Source organism: Hydractinia symbiolongicarpus, chromosome 2 (assembly GCF_029227915.1).
Source record: "Hydractinia symbiolongicarpus strain clone_291-10 chromosome 2, HSymV2.1, whole genome shotgun sequence".
Lineage (NCBI taxonomy): Eukaryota > Metazoa > Cnidaria > Hydrozoa > Anthoathecata > Hydractiniidae > Hydractinia > Hydractinia symbiolongicarpus.
Window position 1 is genome coordinate 13378692 of NC_079876.1, and position 23202 is coordinate 13401893.

Sequence of the window (23202 nt, forward strand, 5' to 3'; positions counted from 1 at the left end):
TATTTTAAAGTTTACGTTATAGCATTTGAGTTTACCCAAAGATGAATAAAAAAGTCTAAATAAAATCTTGGTGTTTTTATAGATAGTATTCGCCAATGTGAATAAGAAAGGCTGCTTATAAACAACATCTTTTTTGTGTGTGTGTACAAAATTAGGTGATTGAATCTTTTGAGCTTTTTACTTAGGATTAGTTCTTGCTTCAATTGATTTAAAACAATTTGTGCGTAGTCTTGAGATGTTGCAATGGCAAGTTTAGAAACTTTTTTTAATTGTTTTGCTAGACCAGAATAAATAAGATAATCCTGGCTGGTTTCGTGGCTGGTTTGTTTGAAGATGTTTGAGAAGAATCTAAATGACCTTGTTCGTGGTTTGCGAAACAATAAAAGCAGAGAGGTATTTGGATATTTTATTGACATACAAAGCTCCATATTCTCGCAATATATGTTTTTTAATTTTAACATCAATTTTTTACCTTTTAGCCACAATTTATTGCAGAATGTTTGGATGAGATAAAAAACGAGCTTCGGCAAGAGAACATGGCTTTAAAAGCCATTGCTGTTTTAAAATTATCCTATGTAAGTTTAAAATAAATAAAAATTTAATAGTGTTGTTTAAACAGTAATAATAGGAAAGGACAAAACTTAGTAGTACACTCACTATCTATGTGGCAAACAAGGCTGCTGTATGTATTCTGTATTTTCGTATCTAGACTTTTTTTCGGCCACAACATCTGTAATTTTAAGTGACAACAAATTAAGCCTTTGTAACAACCAATAAAAATTTTAATGCGCCACTATTTTTAGTGTAATAGAGATTGAACTTATTGAGCAACTCCCGAATTGCTGGAAGCTGCAGTTTTTAGCACTTTATCGGAAAACAACCTTTAGTCAGTGTTTTTTTTTGTATAATATGTCAATATGGTAAATCCAGACCATTTCCCAACACGTGCAGATTTGTTTAAGCATTGATTTGATTTGTTTTCTAATGTCTGTGAAATTACGGAAAGGTTGCACGCTCACTGAACACACAGAATTATTTAGGTGTGCGATTCACTACAATTTCACGAAATAGCCTGTAAACTATTAGTTATCTTGTCTTTGGTGATATTATAAATTTGTACAGTTTATGTGTGCATACATGTAAATCACTAAAAAAATCTGTATAGAGATGCTGGTATAAGAAAGTATTAAATGATAAATCATTATTACATTTTGTGTTTTAGATTCAAATGTTGGGTTATGACATTTCATGGGCTGCATTTAATATCATTGAAGTGATGAGTTCACCGAAGTTTACACATAAGGTAAATCAAATTTCTTAAATTGAGGAAAATAATAGTGAATTAGTTCTTTACTGATTTAATTTTTTTCTTATTTTTGTAGCGAATAGCATACATGGCGGCATCACAAAGTTTCCACTCTGAGCTTGATGTACTTATGTTGGCCACAAATTTGATAAAAAAGGTAATAATAGCAAGTCTGTGTGGGATTTACTATTGTTTACAAGTATGTGGAATGATGTGCAAACAATGAAGGACTATATAAATTAAATATATAGCTTTTGGGAGATTTCAAGTACTTTCTTGTTTTTTGGTCGATACTAATGCGAATTGCCCTTTCATATTGCCCAGGATAATAGTCCAGCACTAATTAACTTAGTCAATCCAACAATAATTTGTTGTCATTTTAAATAAAATAAAATTGTATGAATTTTTTAGGACATGAACAGTCAGAACCAATATGATGCAGGATCAGCCATGGTTGGTTTATCATGTTTTGTTTCGCCAGACCTTGCTAGGGATTTGGCCAATGACATCATGAGTATGATGGTATCGTCAAAGCCATATATCAGGAAACGAGCAGTTTTGCTGATGTATAAAATTTTTCTAAACGTAAGCCTTTCTATTTTTAAAATTATACATAAAACAGGATAACCTTTTTTCGTCTTACTTACTGAATTTATATATATATATATATATATATATATATGTATATGTATATGTATATGTATATGCATATACATATGCATATGCATATGTATATATATATATTAGACACATGCATGCCCATTTTTTTGGCCCCTTACCTTTCAGAGCTTTAAATCGGGAAAATTTAATAACATTTGTTAGGAAACTCACAACATAACTATATTTGATCAAGGGGAATCATTCTGTAAAGTTTGGAGACATGATTAACCCGATTTCCCGTTAAAAACTGGAGAATGTGTTAAATAACTTTTATTTGGCTACAAGAGACTTCAAACAGAATGTAAAAATAAGTTCTAGAACTAAGTTATTTATATTTTATAAGCAGATTGTGGTATTTTGGACAAATTTCAAACTGATTGCAAAATCTATCACTGTCATTTTATTCCTTTCACAACGTACTTTAACTGAGGGTTAAGGTTCAAATTCAGGCCGGAAGAGCATTTACAATTTAAAAATGATAAAAGGTGCAGCGATTGACATCTTCTTGAAAAATTTTAATGAAGTTGAAAAAAAAATTTTTAAATAGTTAGTCAAGATGAGATTTGCAAACCTTTAATTTGAACTCTAAATAATGTGTTTATTTTTAGTTTCCAGAGTCTTTAAGACCTGCTTTTCCTCGTTTAAAAGAAAGACTAGAGGATCCAGATACAGGTACATACTTACTTTAAGAATAAAATTGCTTCTTAAGAATAACTCCGGGGAAAATTTTTCACGAATCAAGGATCCGCAAATTTTGGGGGGATACTACTTTGTGTTAATTTTGTTTTCACAATGTTAAAAGTTCTATTTTTTCTGTTTTTGTTCTGCTTCCAGGTGTACAATGTGCAGCAGTCAATGTTATATGTGAATTAGCACGAAAGAATCCGAAAAATTATCTTGCGCTTGCTCCTTTGTTTTTCAAATTGATGACCACATCTTCCAATAACTGGATGTTGATAAAGATTATTAAATTGGTATGCATTGTGATTCAGTGATTAATTGTAAACGTTAAAAAAAACTTAGCACTTGAAAACTTCCTTTTCTTGCTTATAATTTTAACCTGCAGAAAAAGGATAAAATGGCATTATCCCAACCTAAGAAAAAGTAATTCTTCTAAATTTAAAAATGTTCATGTTAGAAAAAACTTATTATTATCTACTATGTGAAAAATTACTATTAGCAAAGACAGTTTTGTTTTTATAGTTTGGTGCTTTATGTCCTCTTGAACCTCGACTTGGGAAGAAATTACTCGAACCACTTACTAGTCTTATCCACAGGTAGGTTGTACTTACTTTGAAAGCAGCTATGGAAAAGATAGAACAAGAATAATTTTTTTAACTCATTCTTCAATGCTGCCTTATAAGCTTCAAGTTAAGTCCGGTCTAAACAAGGTTTCATAGGTCATTCTCATCTTTGTGATGTTGGATACCTTGACAGGAATTATGCTTGTAAACAAGTTGTTCCATGCTTGTAGACATTGCAATGTATCTAAACTGCCAATCATATTAATATTTAAGTTACCAGATAGAAGATGTACAAACATTTTTGTTTCACTCATTGGAACTGAATTTTTTTCATTGTCTTTTAGTTGTGTAAACTAGCCAATTGGAAGTCTCCGTTCATTGTTGATTTTGTTCTTGTTGTCACAACAGTGCCTAAATAAAAACAACCGACAAAGTGACGAAACACATACTTTTCAATTGACATCAATCTTTTTACAGATCTTGCTCAGACATCAAGACTTGTCGACGTGAACGAGACTTCGTAATGGCTGCTAAAAAAGTACTAGACACACAAATTAAAACAGTTAACGGTGACATCGAACAACCTACACGTAGATTTAGGTCTGAAAGTGATGGTGTAAAATTCAGTCACTCAGGAATAAGGTAGTTGGAGACAATACATATTTCATACCTACTAACATTAACTTCCAAATTTTAACCAGATGAAAAGTTAGATACATTACATCCTTACGTATACCTCACATTGTACTCACACGTGAACAATAACATTAACTGATGACCCAAATTTAGCGTTCGTGTTTTACGACAATATACCCTACTCTCTTTAGTACGTCGGCCATGTCATTATTGTACGAATGCATCAATACAGTTATTGCAGGTATGTTATTGCATATTCTCGAGTAGCATTCTTAGGCAGCCCTATTTCAAAACCTTCGTATAAACACACATCATTTGAAAAAGACCTCTTGAGCATGTGTAAAAAATTATGGCATATGTGCAGTTTGTACAAGCCAGTATGAAAAATCTGTTAAATCTCATTTTAAGTCTACCTTAGAAAGGAGAAGATATTACTTGTTGCTCGGATTTGAAGATAATTGCAAACAGCAGCTGTCTACAAACTTTCTACAAAATATATTTCACATTTTTGTGAATGTCAACTAGCTATTTATTTCAGTTCGGTTAGACCAAGTATTATAATATCTTTAATATTTTTTTAATTAATTTTTGAATATGCACATAATGTTACAAAATGCAATTCCTGGGTAAATTATGTTTATTGTTTGTTGCAGGTCTTCCTGATCATCCACAGTCAATTCAGGTAAGAATGTTTACAAAAAACACATATTGATGTTTTTAATTAACAAAAAGGTCCATTCCACAGCAACGGATGCCATTATGGGATCCCTCTGTTTCTCACCATTGAATAAGTGTCTATATTGAAAAAAAAACTGCTTGGCCTTCAAAAAACTCTCTTGACTGCGAGTTTTCGTTAACCATTAAATTACACATTATTTCGTGTGCCTGTTACACAACACTTTTCTTGCGGATAGACAGACAAAATACGGTTATTATTATAGAGACTAGTTGGTCACCCGTGGAAATATCCACGGAGTCGCCCATTTTTTATATATTGCATTTTGTGTTTCCGTAACAGAACGCGTCTTTCGCGGACAGACAGACAAAATACGGCTATTATTAATTGAAAAATCCACGGGGCCGTCTATTTTTAAATTACACACTATTTCGTTTGCCCGTTACACAACACTTTTCTTGCGGACAGACAGACAAAATACAGTTATTATTATAGAGATATTGTTTTTTCATATTGTGCAGATGATATCAAGTATCAAAGTATTTATTGTCTTGCACTCTTACATCAACTTGCTTAATAACCTACTTCACCTTTATTTAGTTATGTGCATCCAAACTCAGACTATTGATTGAGGATCCTGACCAAAATTGTAAGATTTGTTTTTCTTTCCATAAATACATTCTGAACTCCCCAATAACATTTATATTCTTTTATTTTATTTATTTCTTCTAGTGAAATATCTCGGTTTGCTTTTGCTGAATAAAATATTAAAGTGTCAACCGAAATTGGTGCTTGGTCAAAAGTAAGTTTTGGTGTTTTAGTGTTTTCATTTTGCGTTTGAAATGTTTTTGCACTTGGTGACTGTGGTGCAGGAAATTTCTAGAATTTGCTGTTTGTTATGCAAAAGAATTTGCTAAATCTTAATGAACATCTTTGCATCGTCTTGAAAATTATACATAGATTGGAAAAGAATCTATTCACCAAGTTTCAGTATTTATAACTCGATAACTTTTATTCTCTCAGAAAAATATTTGAGGTGAAAAATTTTTATTTGACTACATATAAAAATTAGTACTTAGTCCCTTATCTATTGTGAACTCATTAGATATTCCTTCTGGAAAGTCAATACGCTTTTTTCCTGCAAGTTTTTCCTGAACTTAAACTTTAAATTTTGTGGGCACCATGTAGGAGATTGGGTGTGTCACAAGAGCCTTAGCAAACAAAAGCCTTATTCTTCTTTTCTTACAGAGATTTGATATTGCGATGTTTGGATGACAAAGACGAATCCATTCGATTCCGAGCGCTTGATTTAATTGCTGGCATGATCACAAAGAAATCTTTGGTTGATATTGTGAAAAAACTGATGCAACACATCGAGAAAACAGAAGGTACAACGTATCGAGACGAACTTGTCTCAAAAATCATTCAAGTGTGCAGTCAATCAAATTATCAGTTTATCACGAATTTTGAATGGTAGGTCCAGAATAAATCTTTCTATTCAAGGTTACTCAGCCTAACGTTCTACCAAAGTAAGAACTAAAAACAGCGTTAGAACAAATTTGTTACAATGAAATGAAAACAGAAACTGATTTCTTTTCATTTCTCCTTAAAAATATGAATGTTACCTTAAAATTTCAAAAAGATTATTGTATAATTTTTTTTGCAATTTTTATGTTTTTATGTGATTCTTCCTGAAAATGTATAAAAAAATACTAGCTGTGTATTCAGTTCTAATTCGTAAAAAAGTTTTATCTGTATCTAAAAAAAGATTGAAAATGTAGCCAGTTCACAATTTTGACAAAAAAACAAACTAAAAGACTGTACAAAATCTTCACATTGCCTTATAATATCCCAGAATAACTCAATTTTCGCAAAGAATAATTTTTCCAAATTTCGCGAAGACAGAGACTGCGATGACATCCTGAGCTACTATTTTGCGCAATACGTAGTGTCAGGGGGTAGGTTTACATTCGAATGCAGAATTCCATGTGTTTTCATCACATTTTAGGGTTTCCCCAATATTTTGTTCTAATTTTTTGGATATTCAATGTTTATTTTCTTACTTCCAACAATTGATATTGATTTTTCGCTTAAAATACTTGCTAAGCACACTAAATGCTTTAACTTTAAGATATTTTTAACTGTGGAAAATGCGCGTTGTTTTTTCTAAGACCCAACAACTGAATATGTAAATATGGTATCTATACCACCTAAAAAGTAAAATAATAAACAGTTACCTTACATTTAGCCGTGCCAAATGCACGATCTTTTTTGTGTATCAACGTTAAAGGAAACTGTTAGCTAGTAAAACCATTGCGCAAACAAAGTTTTTAAAAAAAATAGCTAGCTACCGTACTTTTACAATTGTTTCGTTGCTTTAGCCTACAACATTCTGTTTGCGACTGTTTCAAATGTTTTGCTCTCCATAACCCCGAATTAATCAATCATTTCCCTACAAATTGTCCAAACTAGTTAAGTTTTCCATATAAAAAGCAAAGTTATTGTAGCAAACTTTCGAATGTTTTTGTCTAAATCGCTGTAAGGGGGGAGTGTTTGTTTTGTTTAATTTACGTTATTTGTCAACAAACAACATCCGATTCTCTCCTGCAGGTATATAGATGTGTTGCTTCAACTGAGCAATGTGGAAGGTACAAAGCATGGTAAACTCATCGGCAATCAAATGTTGGATATCGCAATACGTGTCAAAGCAATTCGAAAATATGCTGTTCCAGTTTTTGCGTCATTGCTAGGAAAGACATCTTTGTTGACAGGAAATAGAGATAAAAACACTTCGTGTGAAGTTTTATTTGCAGCGGCTTGGGTAGCTGGAGAGTTTGCTGAGTAAGCATAAAAACCTGTTTCTATCATTGTCTTTACTCTGTGTGGCTGCTTTTCTATTTCTTCAATTTTATTTTAGGCATATTTCTGATATTCATGGTGTTATTGACTGTCTTGTCCATCCACGTGTGACATCACTACCCGCTCACATACAGTGCGTGTACGTACAAGCGATTGCGAAGATGTTCTCTCGAGTGCTCACAAAATCAGAAACAGAGGTATGTGATTCTCAAAATTTAGTTTGTTTTTCTTCTGTCTAAGATTCAGAGCATTTGGTAGATAGCCTATTCGTTATATTACCTTGGGTTATATGCTTTTGTAGTCGAGTCTTTTTCGGTAATAGTCATTTTTTTTCATTGCATGATAAGGAACACCATAATGATTGTTTTACATTCATTCATTCATTCATTCATTTATCTATTCATTCATTCATTTATTTATTCATTCATTTATTAGGGAGAAGATGAAGAAGAGGTTACTAACTTAAGTGAAAAACTGATTACATCATTAACTGTGTTTACTCAAAGTTCAGATCTTGAAGTTCAAGACAGAGTGAGTAAACCTTTGTAAATATAAATTTCCTGTGCTGGGTTACAGATTATTATTTGTGTTGTCATTGTTCATCTTTCTTTTTTCGTAGTCTTGCTGTGTTCTACAACTTATTAAACTCGTCATGAAAATGAAAAAGGAAGGTATGGACTTTGTTGTTTATTCCTTATAGCTTTGTGTATTTTTTCATTGTATTATGTAAAGATATGAAAGATCTCTTATAATAATACAGAGACTGTGTCTGTTTGTAACAGGCAAAGTGGATATTGTCATTTTCCTTTGATGTCGCCGAAAAACTTATGTCTAATATGTTAAATTTTCTGACGTTATGGCGCGACGTCAATGACACCACTTTAACGTCAATATGGTATATTAAATTAATGAAGCCATTACAGTGCACTTAAAACTTTGAGGCCAAATAACTTGGAAACGAGGTGGTGACGTCAATGATTTTCACCGGGTGGGTAACTAGGGACCACCTAGGACCAATTTGCGTAAGTTTCCCAAAGCTGGGGTCCCAAATCCGTTGCGGAATGGACGGGTTGATGACGTCATCAAAAAACTTTCAAACACTAATATCTCTGCAACTGTTTGTCGAAAGTACATAATCCTATACATTTTCTTGATCAGCGTTTCAAGATCTATACGATAAAGGCAACAGGTATAGAAATTTCTGAAAAAAAATATTTCCGTTTTGACGGGGCCATTGCTGACGTCAGGAAAATCTTTAAACCTTTATATCTCTTTGACCGTTCATCAAAAGCAAATGATCATATGCATTTTCTTGATCAGTGCTTTAGGCTGTTTTGTTGATGGGTTGCTGACGTCATGAAATGCAAATGACGCTTCTTTTTTTCTTTTTTATTCTGCCTCAGTGGATTTTTCCACGGGCTTTTTCGACTAGTCTATATAATAATACGCCAGTTCCGTGTGTCTGTAACAGGCAAAGTGGATATGTTCCTTTTCCTTTGATCTTACCGAAATTTTCTTTGAAGTAACCGAAAAATGCATGTCTAATATGTTAAATTTCTGACGTTACGGCGCGAGGTCAATAACACTACTTAACGTCAATATCCTATATTAAATTAATGAAGCCGTTACAGTGCACTTAAAATTTTGAGGCCAAATAACTTGGAAACGAGGTGCTGACGTCAATGATTTTTCACCGCGTGGGTAACTAGGGACCACCTAGGATCAATTTGGGATATTTTCCCAAACCTGGGTCCCCGAATTTGTTTTGGAATGGACGGGTTGATGACGTTATCAAAAAACCTTCAAACCCCAATATCTCTGCAACCGTTTATCAAAAGTACATAATCCTATACATTTTCTTGATCAGCGTTTCAAGATCTATACGATGAAGGCAACAGGTATACAAATTTCTAAATAAAAATTTTTGGGTTTTGACGGGCCATTGCTGACGTCAGCGAAATTTTTAAACGTTATATCTCCTTAGGCGTTTGTCGAAAACATATGATCCTACACATTATTTTGATCAGCGTTTTAACCTTTAAACATTACAGGCAACGAATAAACTAAACTTCACCAATTTTTTTTGTATCTGCACTGCTGACGTCATCAAAAAACATCTAAAACAACCTATTTTCCATTGTCCTTCTGACTAAGTGGATTTCTCCACGGGCCTTATCGACTAGTCTCTTATAATAATACAGAGACTGTGTCTGTTTGTAACAGGCAAAGTGGATATCGACATTTTCCTTCGATGTTGCCGAAAAATGCATGTCCAATATGTTAAGTTTTCTGACGTTACGGCGCGACGTCAATAACACAACTTTAACGTCAATATCCTATATTAAATTAATGAAGCCATTACAGTGCACCTAAAACTTTGAGGCCAAATAACTTGCAAACGGGGTGGTGACGTCAATGATTTTTTACCGCGTGGGTAACTAGGGACCACCTAGGACCAATTTGGGATATTTTCCCAAACCTGGGTCCCCGAATTTGTTTTGGAATGGACGGGTTGATGACGTCATCAAAAAACCTTCAAACCTTAATATCTTTGCAACCGTTTGTCAAAAGTACATAATCCTATACATTTCCTTGATCAGCGTTTCAAGATCTATAGGCAACAGGTATACAAATTTCTATAAAAAAATTTACGGTTTTGAAGGGAGCCAGTAATACACTGCTGCATTATTTATATTTTGGCTTTTAACTTACCGTACAAAGAAAGAAATAATAAGATGCGGGTGTGTTATGTTGTCATGACTACTTAGTTGTCAATAACGCCATTATTATTTGCAGGTGTGAGATGTGCACAAGATGTTAGCGCTTTGTTCGCCGAAGAGTTACTTCCAGTCGCACCGACAGCACAGAAGAAAGTGCCTGTACCAGAAGGGTAAAATATTTTACTTGTAACAAGAGCAGTTAACTTGTGTTATCCCAAACTGCCAAAGAAATTCGAAGAACTTTTCAGAATTTTTCTGCATCCTCTTTCGTAACCTAGTATCCGCTACCTAGTAACCATTAACCGTTACCTAGTAACCAACATTTAAGTAAGTAAGTAAGTAAGTAAATAACGGGAAGTTTTAACGTCCTTGGGTATTCCATCCTGACGGTTGGCTCTTCCTCCCCTCCGACTGTAACTATGTTACATTACCGCCAGAGATACGTATAGCATTCCTCTAACTTGCTTGCCTGCCACACGCACGTTAGCGGTCAGTAGATCGCACCAAATGGGCTAACAACACTGCATTAAAACTGCGCCGTAGTGGGGACCCGAACCTGAAACCTTAAAGTAAAGCATGGCCAACTTGTAAATTTTTCCTACTGTTGAATATCTTAAACCTTTCCACTCGTTTATCATTATTATTTGTTCTTTAGGCTTGATCTGGATAAATGGATAAACGAGCCTCCATCTGAGAGCGAGGAAAGTGATGAAGAAGACGAAAAACCCTTCTTCACTGATGAGAAAAACAATTCATCTAGGTATGTGCTGTGAGATGGAGGTTGACCCCTCACACAACTAAACTTTAAGTTTCAATCTACGTTTTAGTTACCAACAGAGTAGTGAGAAACATGTTGAACTAGATGCTGACGAACTAGAAAAGGTGAGATACATACCATAGATTCTTATCTGTATCACGAATAATTCATTAATTTAAGGAAGACCGTTTATTTTGAAACCAAGTAGGAATTATAACAGTGATATTTAAAGTTTGTAATGTGTTTTCCATAGCAAAGAGAAATACGAAGAATGTTCCAGGAAAGCAATCCGCATTATTTAAAGATGGACACTCCAAAGGTAAGCTGCCATGTTTGAAGTTTTGTTTTGTTACACGCATTTAGTATTTAGATAAAGTGATTTCTATCGAGTTATTTTTTTGTCTACTTACCAAACAACTGGCACTGACTAAATCACTGTTTTTTTTGTGTAGAAAAAGGATAATATTGATGTTGATGACATTCCTGTCAAAGAATTGGACACGTCTGTTTCGTTGAAACTTGATTGTAAGGCTTTTCAATGTTCGTTTTCTTGTTTGTTTTTGTTTGTTTGTTTGTTTGTTTGTTCTACTAATACCCTTATAATATTTGTTGTTTATTAATTTTCACCAGATGAATCAACAACAACGAAGAAGAAGGGGAAAAAGAAAGGAAAAAAAGGTATGATTATTTGCCCTATTTATTTATATTCGTATATTCTACTTCTTCATCTCTCTCTCTTATTTATTTATATTCGTATATTCTACTTCTTCATCTCTCTCTCTTATTTATTTATATTCGTATATTCTACTTCTTCATCTCTCTCTCTTATTTATTTATATTCGTATATTCTACTTCTTCATCTCTCTCTCTTATTTATTTATATTCGTATATTCTACTTCTTCATCTCTCTCTCTTATTTATTTATATTCGTATATTCTACTTCTTCATCTCTCTCTCTTATTTATTTATTTGACAACCTTCTTGCAGCAAGTAGTAAAGTTGGACTCGCTGACAAAGATTTTATTTACGACTGCATTAAACATATAGTCTTATTTTCAAATTTTACTTAAATTCGTTATCGAGACCAGAGCATCAGATTTAGTTTTATTTTGCTTACATTTTGCAGGGAAGAAAGGACGAAAAGAAAGTGAAAGCGAGGATGAGCCAGGGCCTGCGTACGAAGTTGCACCTGTTGTTGATTTAGGAGGAGATGTTACAGTATGTTTTTCATTTACTACTTATAATTTCCTAAGTAACCATCAAATACGGGACCCCTGAAAATCTTGATTCCTACTAAAAGTGTGCAGTTTCTTTCAGTTATGTTTTATCATAATTCCAAAAAAAAATATCCAGTAAGTGTACTAGGAAAGGCTCAGTTATTGTTCTAGAAAAGGCTCAGTCCATTTACTCCTTAAATTTTGTCAAAAAATTTCTTTAATATTAAATGGGTTTGACCCTCAATCCTACCAAGTTCTTGTAAAACTTCCTAAAGTTTACTATCAGCGACCAACCTCATCTTAAGTTTTTTTGGTTTTTTTTCTCAACTACTGTACGTCTAATTTCATCAGCGTTTTGTTTCATCGCCATTTTGTTTCACAGGTAACTGAACAAAACGACAATGGTGATCCTCATTCTTTGCTTAATGTTGACCTCGATACGTAAGTCCCTTTTTACACTTGGAATTAATTAAGCGCTGCTTTGCACCCTGTTAACAAACTGTGCAAGAATAAGTAGGATTGAATTCTCTGTAGACACAGTGTAAACTGCAAAAAAGCAACTTCTTCACTACGTTTGACGTTATGCTGTTTGCGCATCGATATAGTTTTTCTGCATGGCGTATAAATATAAACAATGTCTTACGTGTAGATATTCTCTACTTAATTTTTTTTTTACTTGAAAAAAATCAGATAAATTATAACAGATAATTCTTAAGTGATCACAAGTGTGTTTCTGATCATTTTTTTTCCTTGTAGTCCACTTGGTGATCACGAGATGATTCCGGTGCAGCAACATCGTGTCGTGCAAGAGAAAACAAAAAGTGAGAAACCCAAGGTAAACATTCAAATACATTTTTTTTTACTGAACATCGTTAGTTTTGAGATTTCCACGTTTTTGATTTTTTTGCGGCGAAAAAACTTGATTTATAATTTCCGAAGGCATGAATGAACGAAAACGCGAAATTTCATGCCCGCGAATGTTTAGTGAACTTTATAAGTGTTGAAAAGAACTTGATGCTAACAAATGGTGTGGTGATTGATTTACTTGAAACATCAATGTTTTTTTATTCGTGGTGTAAAAGTAAGAACGATAGGACGTAAAAAGAAAACAGATGTCGTTGTTAATTACACCCGTCACCAGTTTGTGAGCGAAAGAATTGTCGTGTTACGGACGCATGAATTAGCAAATGCTATATATTGTTGCGAATCTTGCAATACCAGAGTTTTCTCACAGGAATAAGTTTTCGCGAATGAGTTCGAAGAATCGTGAAATATTGCAAATTAGTATTGTATTAGCGAAAATTAAATTTGAAAAAATAAATTTTGAGTTGATTTATTTGCTTTAAATATCAATGTTTTTTTTTTCTTTCTTGTTTTAGAAAAAGAAGAGTAAAAAGGGAAAAGAAGAGAAAGAAACAACTAAAAAGGTATGTGATCATCATGAAATATTATTATATATATATATATATATATATATATATATATATATATATATATATATATATATATATATATATATATATATATATATATATATATATATATATATATATATATATATATATATATATATATATATATATATATATATATATATATATATATATACAACATGTACACATTTAACACTAGCCTAGTTAACTAAGTTTTCTTCGAGGTTAATAAAATGAGTTGATCTGATACGAAAGCTTAGACGCAAACAAATGTCAGAGCAAATCCCTAAAAATCCACCTCATAGCAAACCCCGAATTACAATCAACTAATGAGCACAAATACGGCGTTGTCACATGTTACCCTCTTAAATAATACAAAATTAATTATATTTGATCGAAAGAGGGAGGCTATTCGCGCTCAAAACAGGATATCGAAATATTGATCAAAAAGCGCGATCAGTATTCTGACCAAAGAAAAATCGTTTGCGTAATCGTAATTTTCCCCAACTTATCTATTCTGACTTTCTGGTGGGGAGAAAAATTATCCTGGCTGAACAATTTGCAGGTGTTTCTACTTCTTCTCTCTTCTCACATGTGTATAGAGAAATAGAAATCTAACTGATTTTGCGAAACTAAATTTACTTGAGCCATAATGAAAAAAACAGAGCACCGTCAATTACTTTGTCATTTCTTAAGGGTTAATAATACTCAATTATGTTGTGAGTGTAATTGTAACGTCGGATTGGTGACTGCGCTGAACATCTGCTTCTGTACATTAACCGTTATTATTTTTATAGAAACGTTCGAAATCACGTGGTGAATCTGTAGAAAATGTGGAGAAACCAACAACGACAACAAAGAAAGAAAAAACGCACAAGAAAACAAAGAAAAGAAATAAAGGTTTGTATGAATTAAGTACTTCGTGTGAACCGGGCTTTATATGATGTCTAGCAGGTATACAGTATTATACACTATCGAATGTTATATCTCTTGTATTCTTTGTGTTTTTATTGTAGAGAAGGACCAAACCGAAGCAGAGAAGAAAGCCACATTGCTTGCACAAGCATCGGAATATACAAAAGAAGTCAAAAAAGATGTAAGCCTATCTACACGTGATCATTTCTTTGCTAAACACGCAAACCCATGCCTCCAAAAATCTGATTTTTGTTATAAATCACCTCGGTTCATCGACCTCATTAACAAAACTTCCACGGTATCGATATTTCTAGTATTTCGATGCCGTACTACTAATGAATGAGTGAAGGATAGAAATTTGAATAGACATTAAATAGATCCCACTTTCTAAACCTCTTAGCATAGCGATTTATACGAAATAATTGAAGGGATGTCTGATAATGCCTGAAAAGAATAACACAATGATGTTGAAATGTTCCGTACAGTTTGACACCTGTTCTAACTGTCATGCTCATCTCTCCTAGCCTGAAATATGTTATGATTTATTTCAGCTAGGAGAGGAGAATAAAAATGATATATTTACTTATATTTTAGGATGATATGGACTTTTGGCTATCACCTGCAAAATCACCAGAGGAAACACCAGAGGAGGAGGTACATAAACTCCCCCATAGTACTGTGTTTGTTTACAGACAAATTTTTATGTTTCCGTTCTTAGACGATTTACAGTGGGCTTATTGTTATTGCTGGAAAGAACATATAACATAAGATGCGGTGAATGTAGCAAATATCTTACGTTTGTTTTTGTTTGTAGTCTGCTGCTGCTGATATTAAAGAAGTACCTGCGAAAGAACCAATTAAAACAGAGAATGAAAAGGTAATCATAACGTTTTCTTAAATGTCCGCGCGTCCGTACGTTCATTCGTCCTTCCATCCGTTTATGTATTCGTGGTATTTATTTATTCATTCATTTTAGTTATTCTTTCATCATATTTATTAATTTTATTTGTTCATGTTTTCTTCCCATCAAGTAGTGCTCCGACTTTCTTATTTGTCAACTTTTTTTTCACTTCTCGCCCAAGGTAACATTTTGTTTACCGTTATTATTACTACGCTTTTATTTATTTATTAATTTATAGAAAACAAAAAAGAAAAGCAAAGAAAAAGGTACGAAGGAAAAGAAGAAGAAAACTAAAAAACAACCCGAAGAAGTGCAACCTGTTGAAGACACTCCTCCTGTGGATGCAATGATGTTAGATATCGATGATGTACAAAAAGCTGATGTAAGCATTTTTTTACGAACTTAGGGACGTGATGCTCTACTTATACCTCCTCGGCCCCAACATACTAATTGTAAAATCTCTTCAATGCCTTTACACGACAGTCATACTTCTACAGAAGCGCTGAGAAAGGTCTCTATACTAATAGCGCGTTTAGGTTCCATATTCCTCTGTATTGTAAAAAGTCCAGTCTGATTAAAGTTGACGTCAGCAATTGTTTTTTCTTACAGCCGTGGTCACACTATGATATTCTCTGTGAAGATAAAAACCTCAAAATGGTAAGTATTAATGAACTGTGGAAAGTGAAACCAATTAATCTGTGCACTCCTTACATAATCTGTACTGTTTTTGTCTAGTTATACGAAATTCGACCGGATCCTATGCAAAGCAAGCAAGTCGTTGCATCAATTATATTTAAGTAAGTGAGTCTGTGTATAATATTTAAGTAAGTTAGCCCACGCTCGCATAAGCAGTTGTAGCATAACAGTTTTTATTTTAGAAATTTAACATCACATCATATACAGAAATTGGAATTTAACGTTTTGGATTCTCTCAGCATGAAATTAGTACGACAGGTTAGTAAGATGTTTATATCGTGTCATGTCGTGTCGTGTCGATTCGTGTCGTGTCGTGTAGTGTTGTGTATTGTTAAGTTGTGACGGCTTATTCTTATCGTTTGTCTTCAAATTGGTGTGATCAACATAAGAACTATTTCAATCACATGCAGGAATATACTTGCATGGTAGGCTCTGTACTTGAATATACTTACTGAATTGTACAATCGTAAAAAAAAATTAGCCTCTGTGCTACAAAAACAATTGTTGACTTAAACACCCAAAAATCTTTGAATTCTCTATATGCCGTATGTCTGCCAGTAATATCGCCGCCGTGCTTGTGAAGTATTGATTTCCGAGCACTAGCGACGAACAAGATATAGTGGCGAATATGTTTGGGGTATTTCTATCACTACTAATCATTCAAATCTAAATTTGTAAGTTGTAGTATCCCATGTATTGTTTTTTTTAGATAGGTGCATCATCGCACGATCCTGTGCTTGTCCCCTTTCAATTATTGCCAGGTATAACAAATTATTATTTTTATTTTACGGGCGGATGAAACAAAAAATAAACGATTTAATAAATCTCAATTTTAAAAGAAATAGCTTCATTAATTTGTCATGAAGTTAGCAAGTTAATTCCATTGTGACAAAATGCTACGAGATCGAGTATAAGAGTAACTATATGAATGGATAATTTGTTACCGTTAGTGTTCGCGACTCGAGTTATAACTAGGCCATCCTTTATACTCCTTTTTTTATCTTAGAGATGACAAATGAGGGGCAATTTGCTTTTACGGTGGAGAGCTGTGTTATGTCGCAGCATTTACGTGGAACTCTTACTTATATCGTCAAGGTGAGTTCACTTTTCTAGGGGGTATGGAAACGAGTTGTTTCACTACAGCATCTTGTGCATAGCTATACTAATAGTATTAAGTATCGAAGGACTCGTACCCAATCTTCTGGATTGCTTAGAAATGTTCCAAAAATTTTACTACTTGGAAGTTCATTGAATGATCATGATAGTGCGAAAGATAGATCAGAACTGACGCACGAGTCTTTGCTCTTAGTTTTCCAATACTTCTTTCCATGGGAGCTTTGTTTGTCAAATATGAAGTTTACTTGCGTATCCGTCTTTATAGGAATCTGATGGTAGTACCAGTGAAAAATTGGATTTTAAAATTTTATTTCCTGTACATGCATATATCCTTCCGCAGCCAATCTCAACGTAAGTTTTGGACGTGTCTTTTGTGTGTTAAAAAATGTCTAATTTTTAGTATCTGTTGAGACAGTGTAATTTTAATTTGTTTAGTCAAGAATTTACTTCATTGCTAGCTGGTGGTGATTTGACGCAAAAACAATCATTAAAGGTAACACGTGACTTGTTTACACGTGACTCATTGTGAAGTCTCTTTAATAATACCCGTATTCCGTCGGTCTGTTTGTGCGCGAGAAAAAAGTCGTGTTACGGAAACACGAAATGCGATATTTTAAGGACGGGCGAACCCGTGTATTTATTCACGGGCTACCGACTAGTCTCTATAATAATAGCTGTATTTTGTCTGTTTGTCTGTCTGCAAGAAAAGTGTAGTGCTACGGGCACACGAAATAGCGTGTAATTTAAAGACGGACGACCCTGTGGATTTTCCAACGGGTAACGACTATTTTGTAAAAAACGCTTTAGTTGTTAATCAAGACTAGTGCGTAAGAGTTTGAACAACTGAGGCGAAAGAATATAATAATCATGGCCCTAACTATTTTCACAGTTTATTCTGTATGTTATTAGATCCCACTATCAGAAGAGAGAGAATTGCAAGACATTGTGAAAAATATATGCACAAAACTACGTTTAGTTGGTGAGTGAAAGAAGTTATAGTTGATAATTTCTAAGCTCAAATAGAAAGTGGAAAATTGAGGTTGCGAGAAGCGTATTTCTTTCTTATGTCATATTCTCTATATGTTTTTGTTCTGAATAAAAGATATCAGGGTTTTAGGATTAGATAATAAGTTGTGCGTGCACTTTCAAGGTATGACCTAACTGTTGCTGAGATGTATTGAAGTGTTTTGTTGCTAAACAACTGAATTCACACAGAGCCTTAAAAAACATTGGTTTTAGTCTTTCCCCTACAAGACGGAATATCTTAACGCAATGATTTTTAGCATTTTGAATATGTATTCGTGAAAAGTTAATATGGGCTGGTTATTCGCGGAAATGTGTATTTGCGAAAATATTTGCGCTCTAGTCAGCCTAGCGTTTTTTCAGTAAACTTTATACCAAATCAGTCTGGTAGAACTGTGTTTTTTAACACTACGTGTTTTTCACTTAAATGACTTCATCGTGTGTAGAGTAACGCAGACACCTAGTTACCAGGCTTCCCTGTTTCTAACATTCGTATATTTGTTTTAGTGGTTGAACATATAGATCACGGCGCTTCCTTATATGGTATGACTATCTTGCAACATCCTGTTTGCTTGCTGGTTAAAAAAATGGTAGGCACCATTGTGGTAATAAAAATTCTAGGTATCACTGTGATAATAAAAATGGTAGCATAGCTAGTATGGGAGGAAAGGAGAGGGTCAGGGGAAGGTAAAGCGTGTGTTTCCATCTGAGTGGCTTTTGACAGAACAGGCAAATAATAAAGATGGTAGGTGTCACTGTGATAATAAAAATGGTAGATATCAATGTGATACTTAAAGATGGCAACTAGTATAGAAGGAAAGGAGAGGGTCAGGGGAAGGTAAAGCGTGTGTTTCCATCTGGGTGGCTTTTGGCAGAACAGGTATCCTAACATTGTTTCTAGGAAGGTTATAATTTATTATCTTTGTGGCAGATATGAACATTTAGTTACTAAACCAAGCTAAAGTAAGGTTGTTGATTTTTAATCATTTCTTGTTCTTTTAGAACGATCCAGCTATTACAGTAGATGCGAAAAGTACAGACTTCCAACTGTTGTCTTCAGTGTTGAAAGAACTGAAGGAGATCGTGGAATCGTTGTGAAAGGTGATGACGTCATCACAATTTATTTTTAATGTGAAAATTTTATTTTGCTAAATTAGTATCTACTTTGTTAAATTATAATTCTGTGAATGTTTTGTGGAAAAACGGGGTTTAATTTAGTTTCGGGTTAATATCTTTTTCTCCAGGTTGGCCATCAATCAACAAAAAATATCTTAAAATATTTACATTTTTTATAGTGGATGCTTATAAATGCTGAATGTTGACACGATTTTTATTTAAGTTTAAATAAATTTTCAAATCTCGATACACACAAACACGTGGTCGAAATGAAAATTATTTCTTTCTTGTGCTTACAAATATTTTCTGTGTGCTTGCTAACTTGACGACTTTGATGATGTTTTTTTTTTTCGAGTTTCAAACGGAATTAATGTAAACGAATATTTTGGATTTAAAATAAACATTTGTATACAACTCTTGTCGCCATTATTAGAATACCGCAACATTGATATTTTACAGAATAGATGATATATCATCCGTTGCAGTACACTATGATCACTTTTTTTCCAGGTTAGCCATCAATTAACAAAAACTATCTAAAGATTTTACTTTTTTGTATAGCCAAACGGGTTTCGTATCGTGGAAAACTTTTCCTTCAAATCATAGCTAATTTTTGTCAAAACAATGAATGGTCTGTGTTTTACTGACCAACTAAAAAAGTTTTGAAACTGTAGAATTCTAGAAATTTATTTTATGTTATGCAGATTATTTTCCCGCGCATCAAATTTCGCGAATATTATTTAAAGTTGCGATTCTGTATAATGGCCATAAGATAGCCTTAGACGCGATCTGATTGGTACGCGTTTTATCCTTATTTTGGCCATTATGCTAATGGCCAAAAGATCGAGGTTGGAAAAGTAACTAAACGACAGAACTATATACTCCTTGATACTGGTAAAAACTAAGCAGAAAACGAACCCCGTCCCTAGGACTCTTCTACGCCTGTAATATTCCAATTGGAAGACTCTGTCCCGTCGGAATATCATAGGTGTAGATGAGTGCTGGAGACGAAGTTGCAAAAGAACCTTGTAAGAAACATGCGTCAAAACCAGAGTAGTTTAAACAAAATGTTCTTTCTTGTTTAAAAAAGCTGATGATATAATTATTTTACACATATGTCAGTCTTTCTACAGACTAAAATCTAGGTCCCAGGCTATCTTTAAAAGCAAGATAGATAAATCACTATAGTTGTGTCTAATAGCAATGTTCAAAGCTGTCTCTCCGTTGTTGTTGGTAACGTCCAATTCTTTTTTTGTTATCCTCATTTTACTGAATAAATCTATTTCATTAAATTGCGCAAGAAGATGGAGAGCGGTATGTCCCTCGTTGTTTCTTACTTCTAAATTTACCCCATCAACCATAACAAGAAGTTCGCACGCTTTTTTTCGACGTTTTTTTATCGCCAGATGCAGTGGTGTGTTGCCGTCGTTGTCTTGGATGTTAACGTCAGCGAAATTATGAATCAACATTTCAAGAAAGACGTCATTTTTATCGGCAGTAAAAGTATTCTTAAACGTCATGTGAAGTAAAGTGCCGTCTTGATTGTAGAAGTCGTTGATATAATTTTTGCTTTTACCGAGTACGCATTTAAATATATCAACATTTCTTTTCTTGAATGCAGTATGTATTGGTAATTCATTTTCACAATTTGCTGCATCCAATCTAGCATCGTGTTGAAAAAGGACATTAAGTATTGTGTGTTGCTCGTTGAGAATAGCGGCATGAACTGCTGTGTTACCAGCATAGTTTTTGATATCACTTCTTGCTGCTGAACCCAACAAAAATTGAACTGTTTCAACATGACCTCTTTCAATCGCGCAATGCAAAGCTGTGTTACCCAACCCGTTTGTAACATCAAGCAAACGTTTGTCTCTATTTACAAGCAGTTTCACAGTTTCCACGTTAGGGAGCGTAGCTGCACAATGAAGAGCGGTGTTGCCTTTTTTATTCTTTTGCAACAAATCAATCTGTTCTGATTGAAGAATGCTTTCAATTATTTCACTTGTGCAGTACTTAGCTGCTCTGTGTAGTACAGTGTCTCCACTCGCATTTGTCAGGTTTATCATATTCAGCTCTTCTTCATTCTTGTTTTTGATTTGTTGTTCTCCACTGTGCTTATGCACTATTTCTTTGTCATCTTCTATTGTCAAAACAGGTCTTTCTATCATGTTAGTGTCTTCTACTTGAAAATTTAAGTTCGCATTCCGACAGCCGTCTGTTTTATCAAAAAAATCAATTTCTTTATTATGCGTACTACTATATTCTTCGTCGTGAGTGCATCCATGTTTTTCCTTTTCTTGTTTCGTAAGTGCGTCCACAAGTGTATTAATAGTTTCCATCAACGCAAAATAATGTACAGAACTATGAAGCGCTGTGTTACCATGGTGATTTGTTATTGTCATATCTGCGCCATTTTGAAGTAACAGCTTAACGACGTCGACATTTTTACGGTGGACGGCAATGTGTAATGGTGTTTCTCCGTTCTCATTTTGCAAATTCACGTTGCAACCTCGTTCAAGAAATCTCCTCACAACTTCTGTTAGTTCTTTATCGACGGCGAGGTGAAGCACTGTATCTCCTTCAACATTTTGTAAATTCATCTCTGCTTCACTCTCTAACAACACATTAATAATATCCAAATGTTTATGGAACGTAGCGCAGTGTAAAGCAGTGTTTAGGTAGCCATTTTGTTCATTCAAATATTTGTTTTTCTCGACATAAAACTTCACGATATCTAACTGGCCATTCGTTGAAGCACTGTGAATAATTGTTTCAGTGTATCGACTTTGTATTTGCGCTTCTTTTCCGACAGCATAAATGATATTGTCGGCACTTGTGTGCCCCTTTGGTAGTTCTTCCCAATACAGTGTTGTACTTCTATGAACTTTCTTAGTTCGCGCGCTTTTAGGTTCTTGGAGAGACAAACGTTTTTCCGCACTTGAAATATTATATTCAGGAAAGGCAAGGGGTGGTAATCTTTTACGAATTTTACCATCGCTATTTCTCGGCGTATTTCGTTTCTCGTGTTTCTTTCGTAATTTGACTCGCTCTGTGTGCGGTTCATTATTCGTTTCCTCTGCTTTATTGTCTATGTTTATTTCCTTAATATTGCTTAGACTTGAACTAATAACTTGAACATGAGGTTGACATAGCTCTTCAGGCGCGTGCGATATGTGTTCCCCGCGTGTTTCATCTTGCGACGACGCATGTTGACTCCTGTGTGAATTTACCGTGTGTTGTTCGCGTTTTGGTTGTTTTACAGAGCGGTGAAACGTTTCTTTTTGAACTTTTTTCGCGTGCTTACTCGGCTTTGCTTCTTCGACAGTTGCCTTGGAGGTGAGAATGTTGTTGTTTTTATTATTATCGTTGTTGTTATTGTTGTTGTCGTTGTTGTTGTTGTCGTTGTTGTTGTTGTTGTTATTTACATCGTACCGGTGATGATGGTGATGGTGTGCATGATCATGCTGGGTACTTGCTTTTCTGAGATGATGATGATGGTGATGGTGATGACGGTGACTGCGCGGTTGTTGGGTGGAATAATGCCGCTTTGCATTTATGTTGTCTTTGCTTTCACTTCTTGCGTTCTGGTGGTGGTTGAATGACGGGTTGTGGTAGTGGCTAATCACTCTGTGTTTTGTCATCCCATGGTCAGCGTTATTTTGAGAGTGATTTTCTTCATAATCATCTTCTTTCACATCAATTTGTTTTCTGTATCTTTTACTTCTTTTGCTTTGTTTCATATTTTCTCGAAGTACAACCGAAAACAACTTCCAATTTTACTTAACTTTGGTTCTTCCTCCGGGATACGTCACTAGAATACCAAATTAAAATGATTTTGCGCGCTTTTCCAAATCTCTTCAACAACAACACAGTGTGGACGTTCTCAGTGCTTTTTTAACGTTTCTCAACAACACATCATGTTCAGTG

At 34.2% G+C, this 23202-nt stretch overlaps 2 protein-coding genes across 2 annotated transcripts; one reads left to right on the top strand and one right to left on the bottom strand.

Moving 5' to 3' along the window:
- Positions 1 to 260: 260 nt before the first annotated feature.
- On the top strand, positions 261 to 19722 carry LOC130629522 (AP-3 complex subunit delta-1-like). Its single transcript, XM_057442759.1, has 42 exons — positions 261 to 393; positions 480 to 575; positions 1223 to 1303; positions 1383 to 1463; positions 1718 to 1891; positions 2575 to 2638; positions 2801 to 2940; positions 3170 to 3243; positions 4038 to 4087; positions 4500 to 4528; positions 5123 to 5171; positions 5255 to 5324; positions 5771 to 5995; positions 7133 to 7363; positions 7440 to 7578; positions 7817 to 7912; positions 8001 to 8052; positions 10178 to 10271; positions 10757 to 10861; positions 10929 to 10983; positions 11112 to 11177; positions 11311 to 11383; positions 11489 to 11536; positions 11985 to 12076; positions 12458 to 12516; positions 12832 to 12910; positions 13455 to 13502; positions 14306 to 14408; positions 14525 to 14604; positions 15018 to 15077; positions 15238 to 15300; positions 15563 to 15706; positions 15934 to 15981; positions 16060 to 16121; positions 16203 to 16278; positions 16730 to 16781; positions 17027 to 17115; positions 17402 to 17487; positions 17572 to 17629; positions 18046 to 18115; positions 18667 to 18749; positions 19162 to 19722. The coding sequence occupies exons 1-42, from the start codon at positions 334 to 336 to the stop codon at positions 19255 to 19257; spliced, it is 3600 nt and encodes a 1199-aa protein (XP_057298742.1). The 5' UTR covers positions 261 to 333; the 3' UTR covers positions 19258 to 19722.
- A 680-nt stretch (positions 19723 to 20402) lies between these two features.
- Positions 20403 to 23108, bottom strand: LOC130629810 (putative ankyrin repeat protein RF_0381). The gene has a single exon (XM_057443173.1). It carries the CDS (start codon positions 23013 to 23015, stop codon positions 20403 to 20405), a length of 2613 nt encoding a protein of 870 aa, XP_057299156.1. The 5' UTR covers positions 23016 to 23108.
- Between the last annotated feature and the right edge of the window lie 94 nt (positions 23109 to 23202).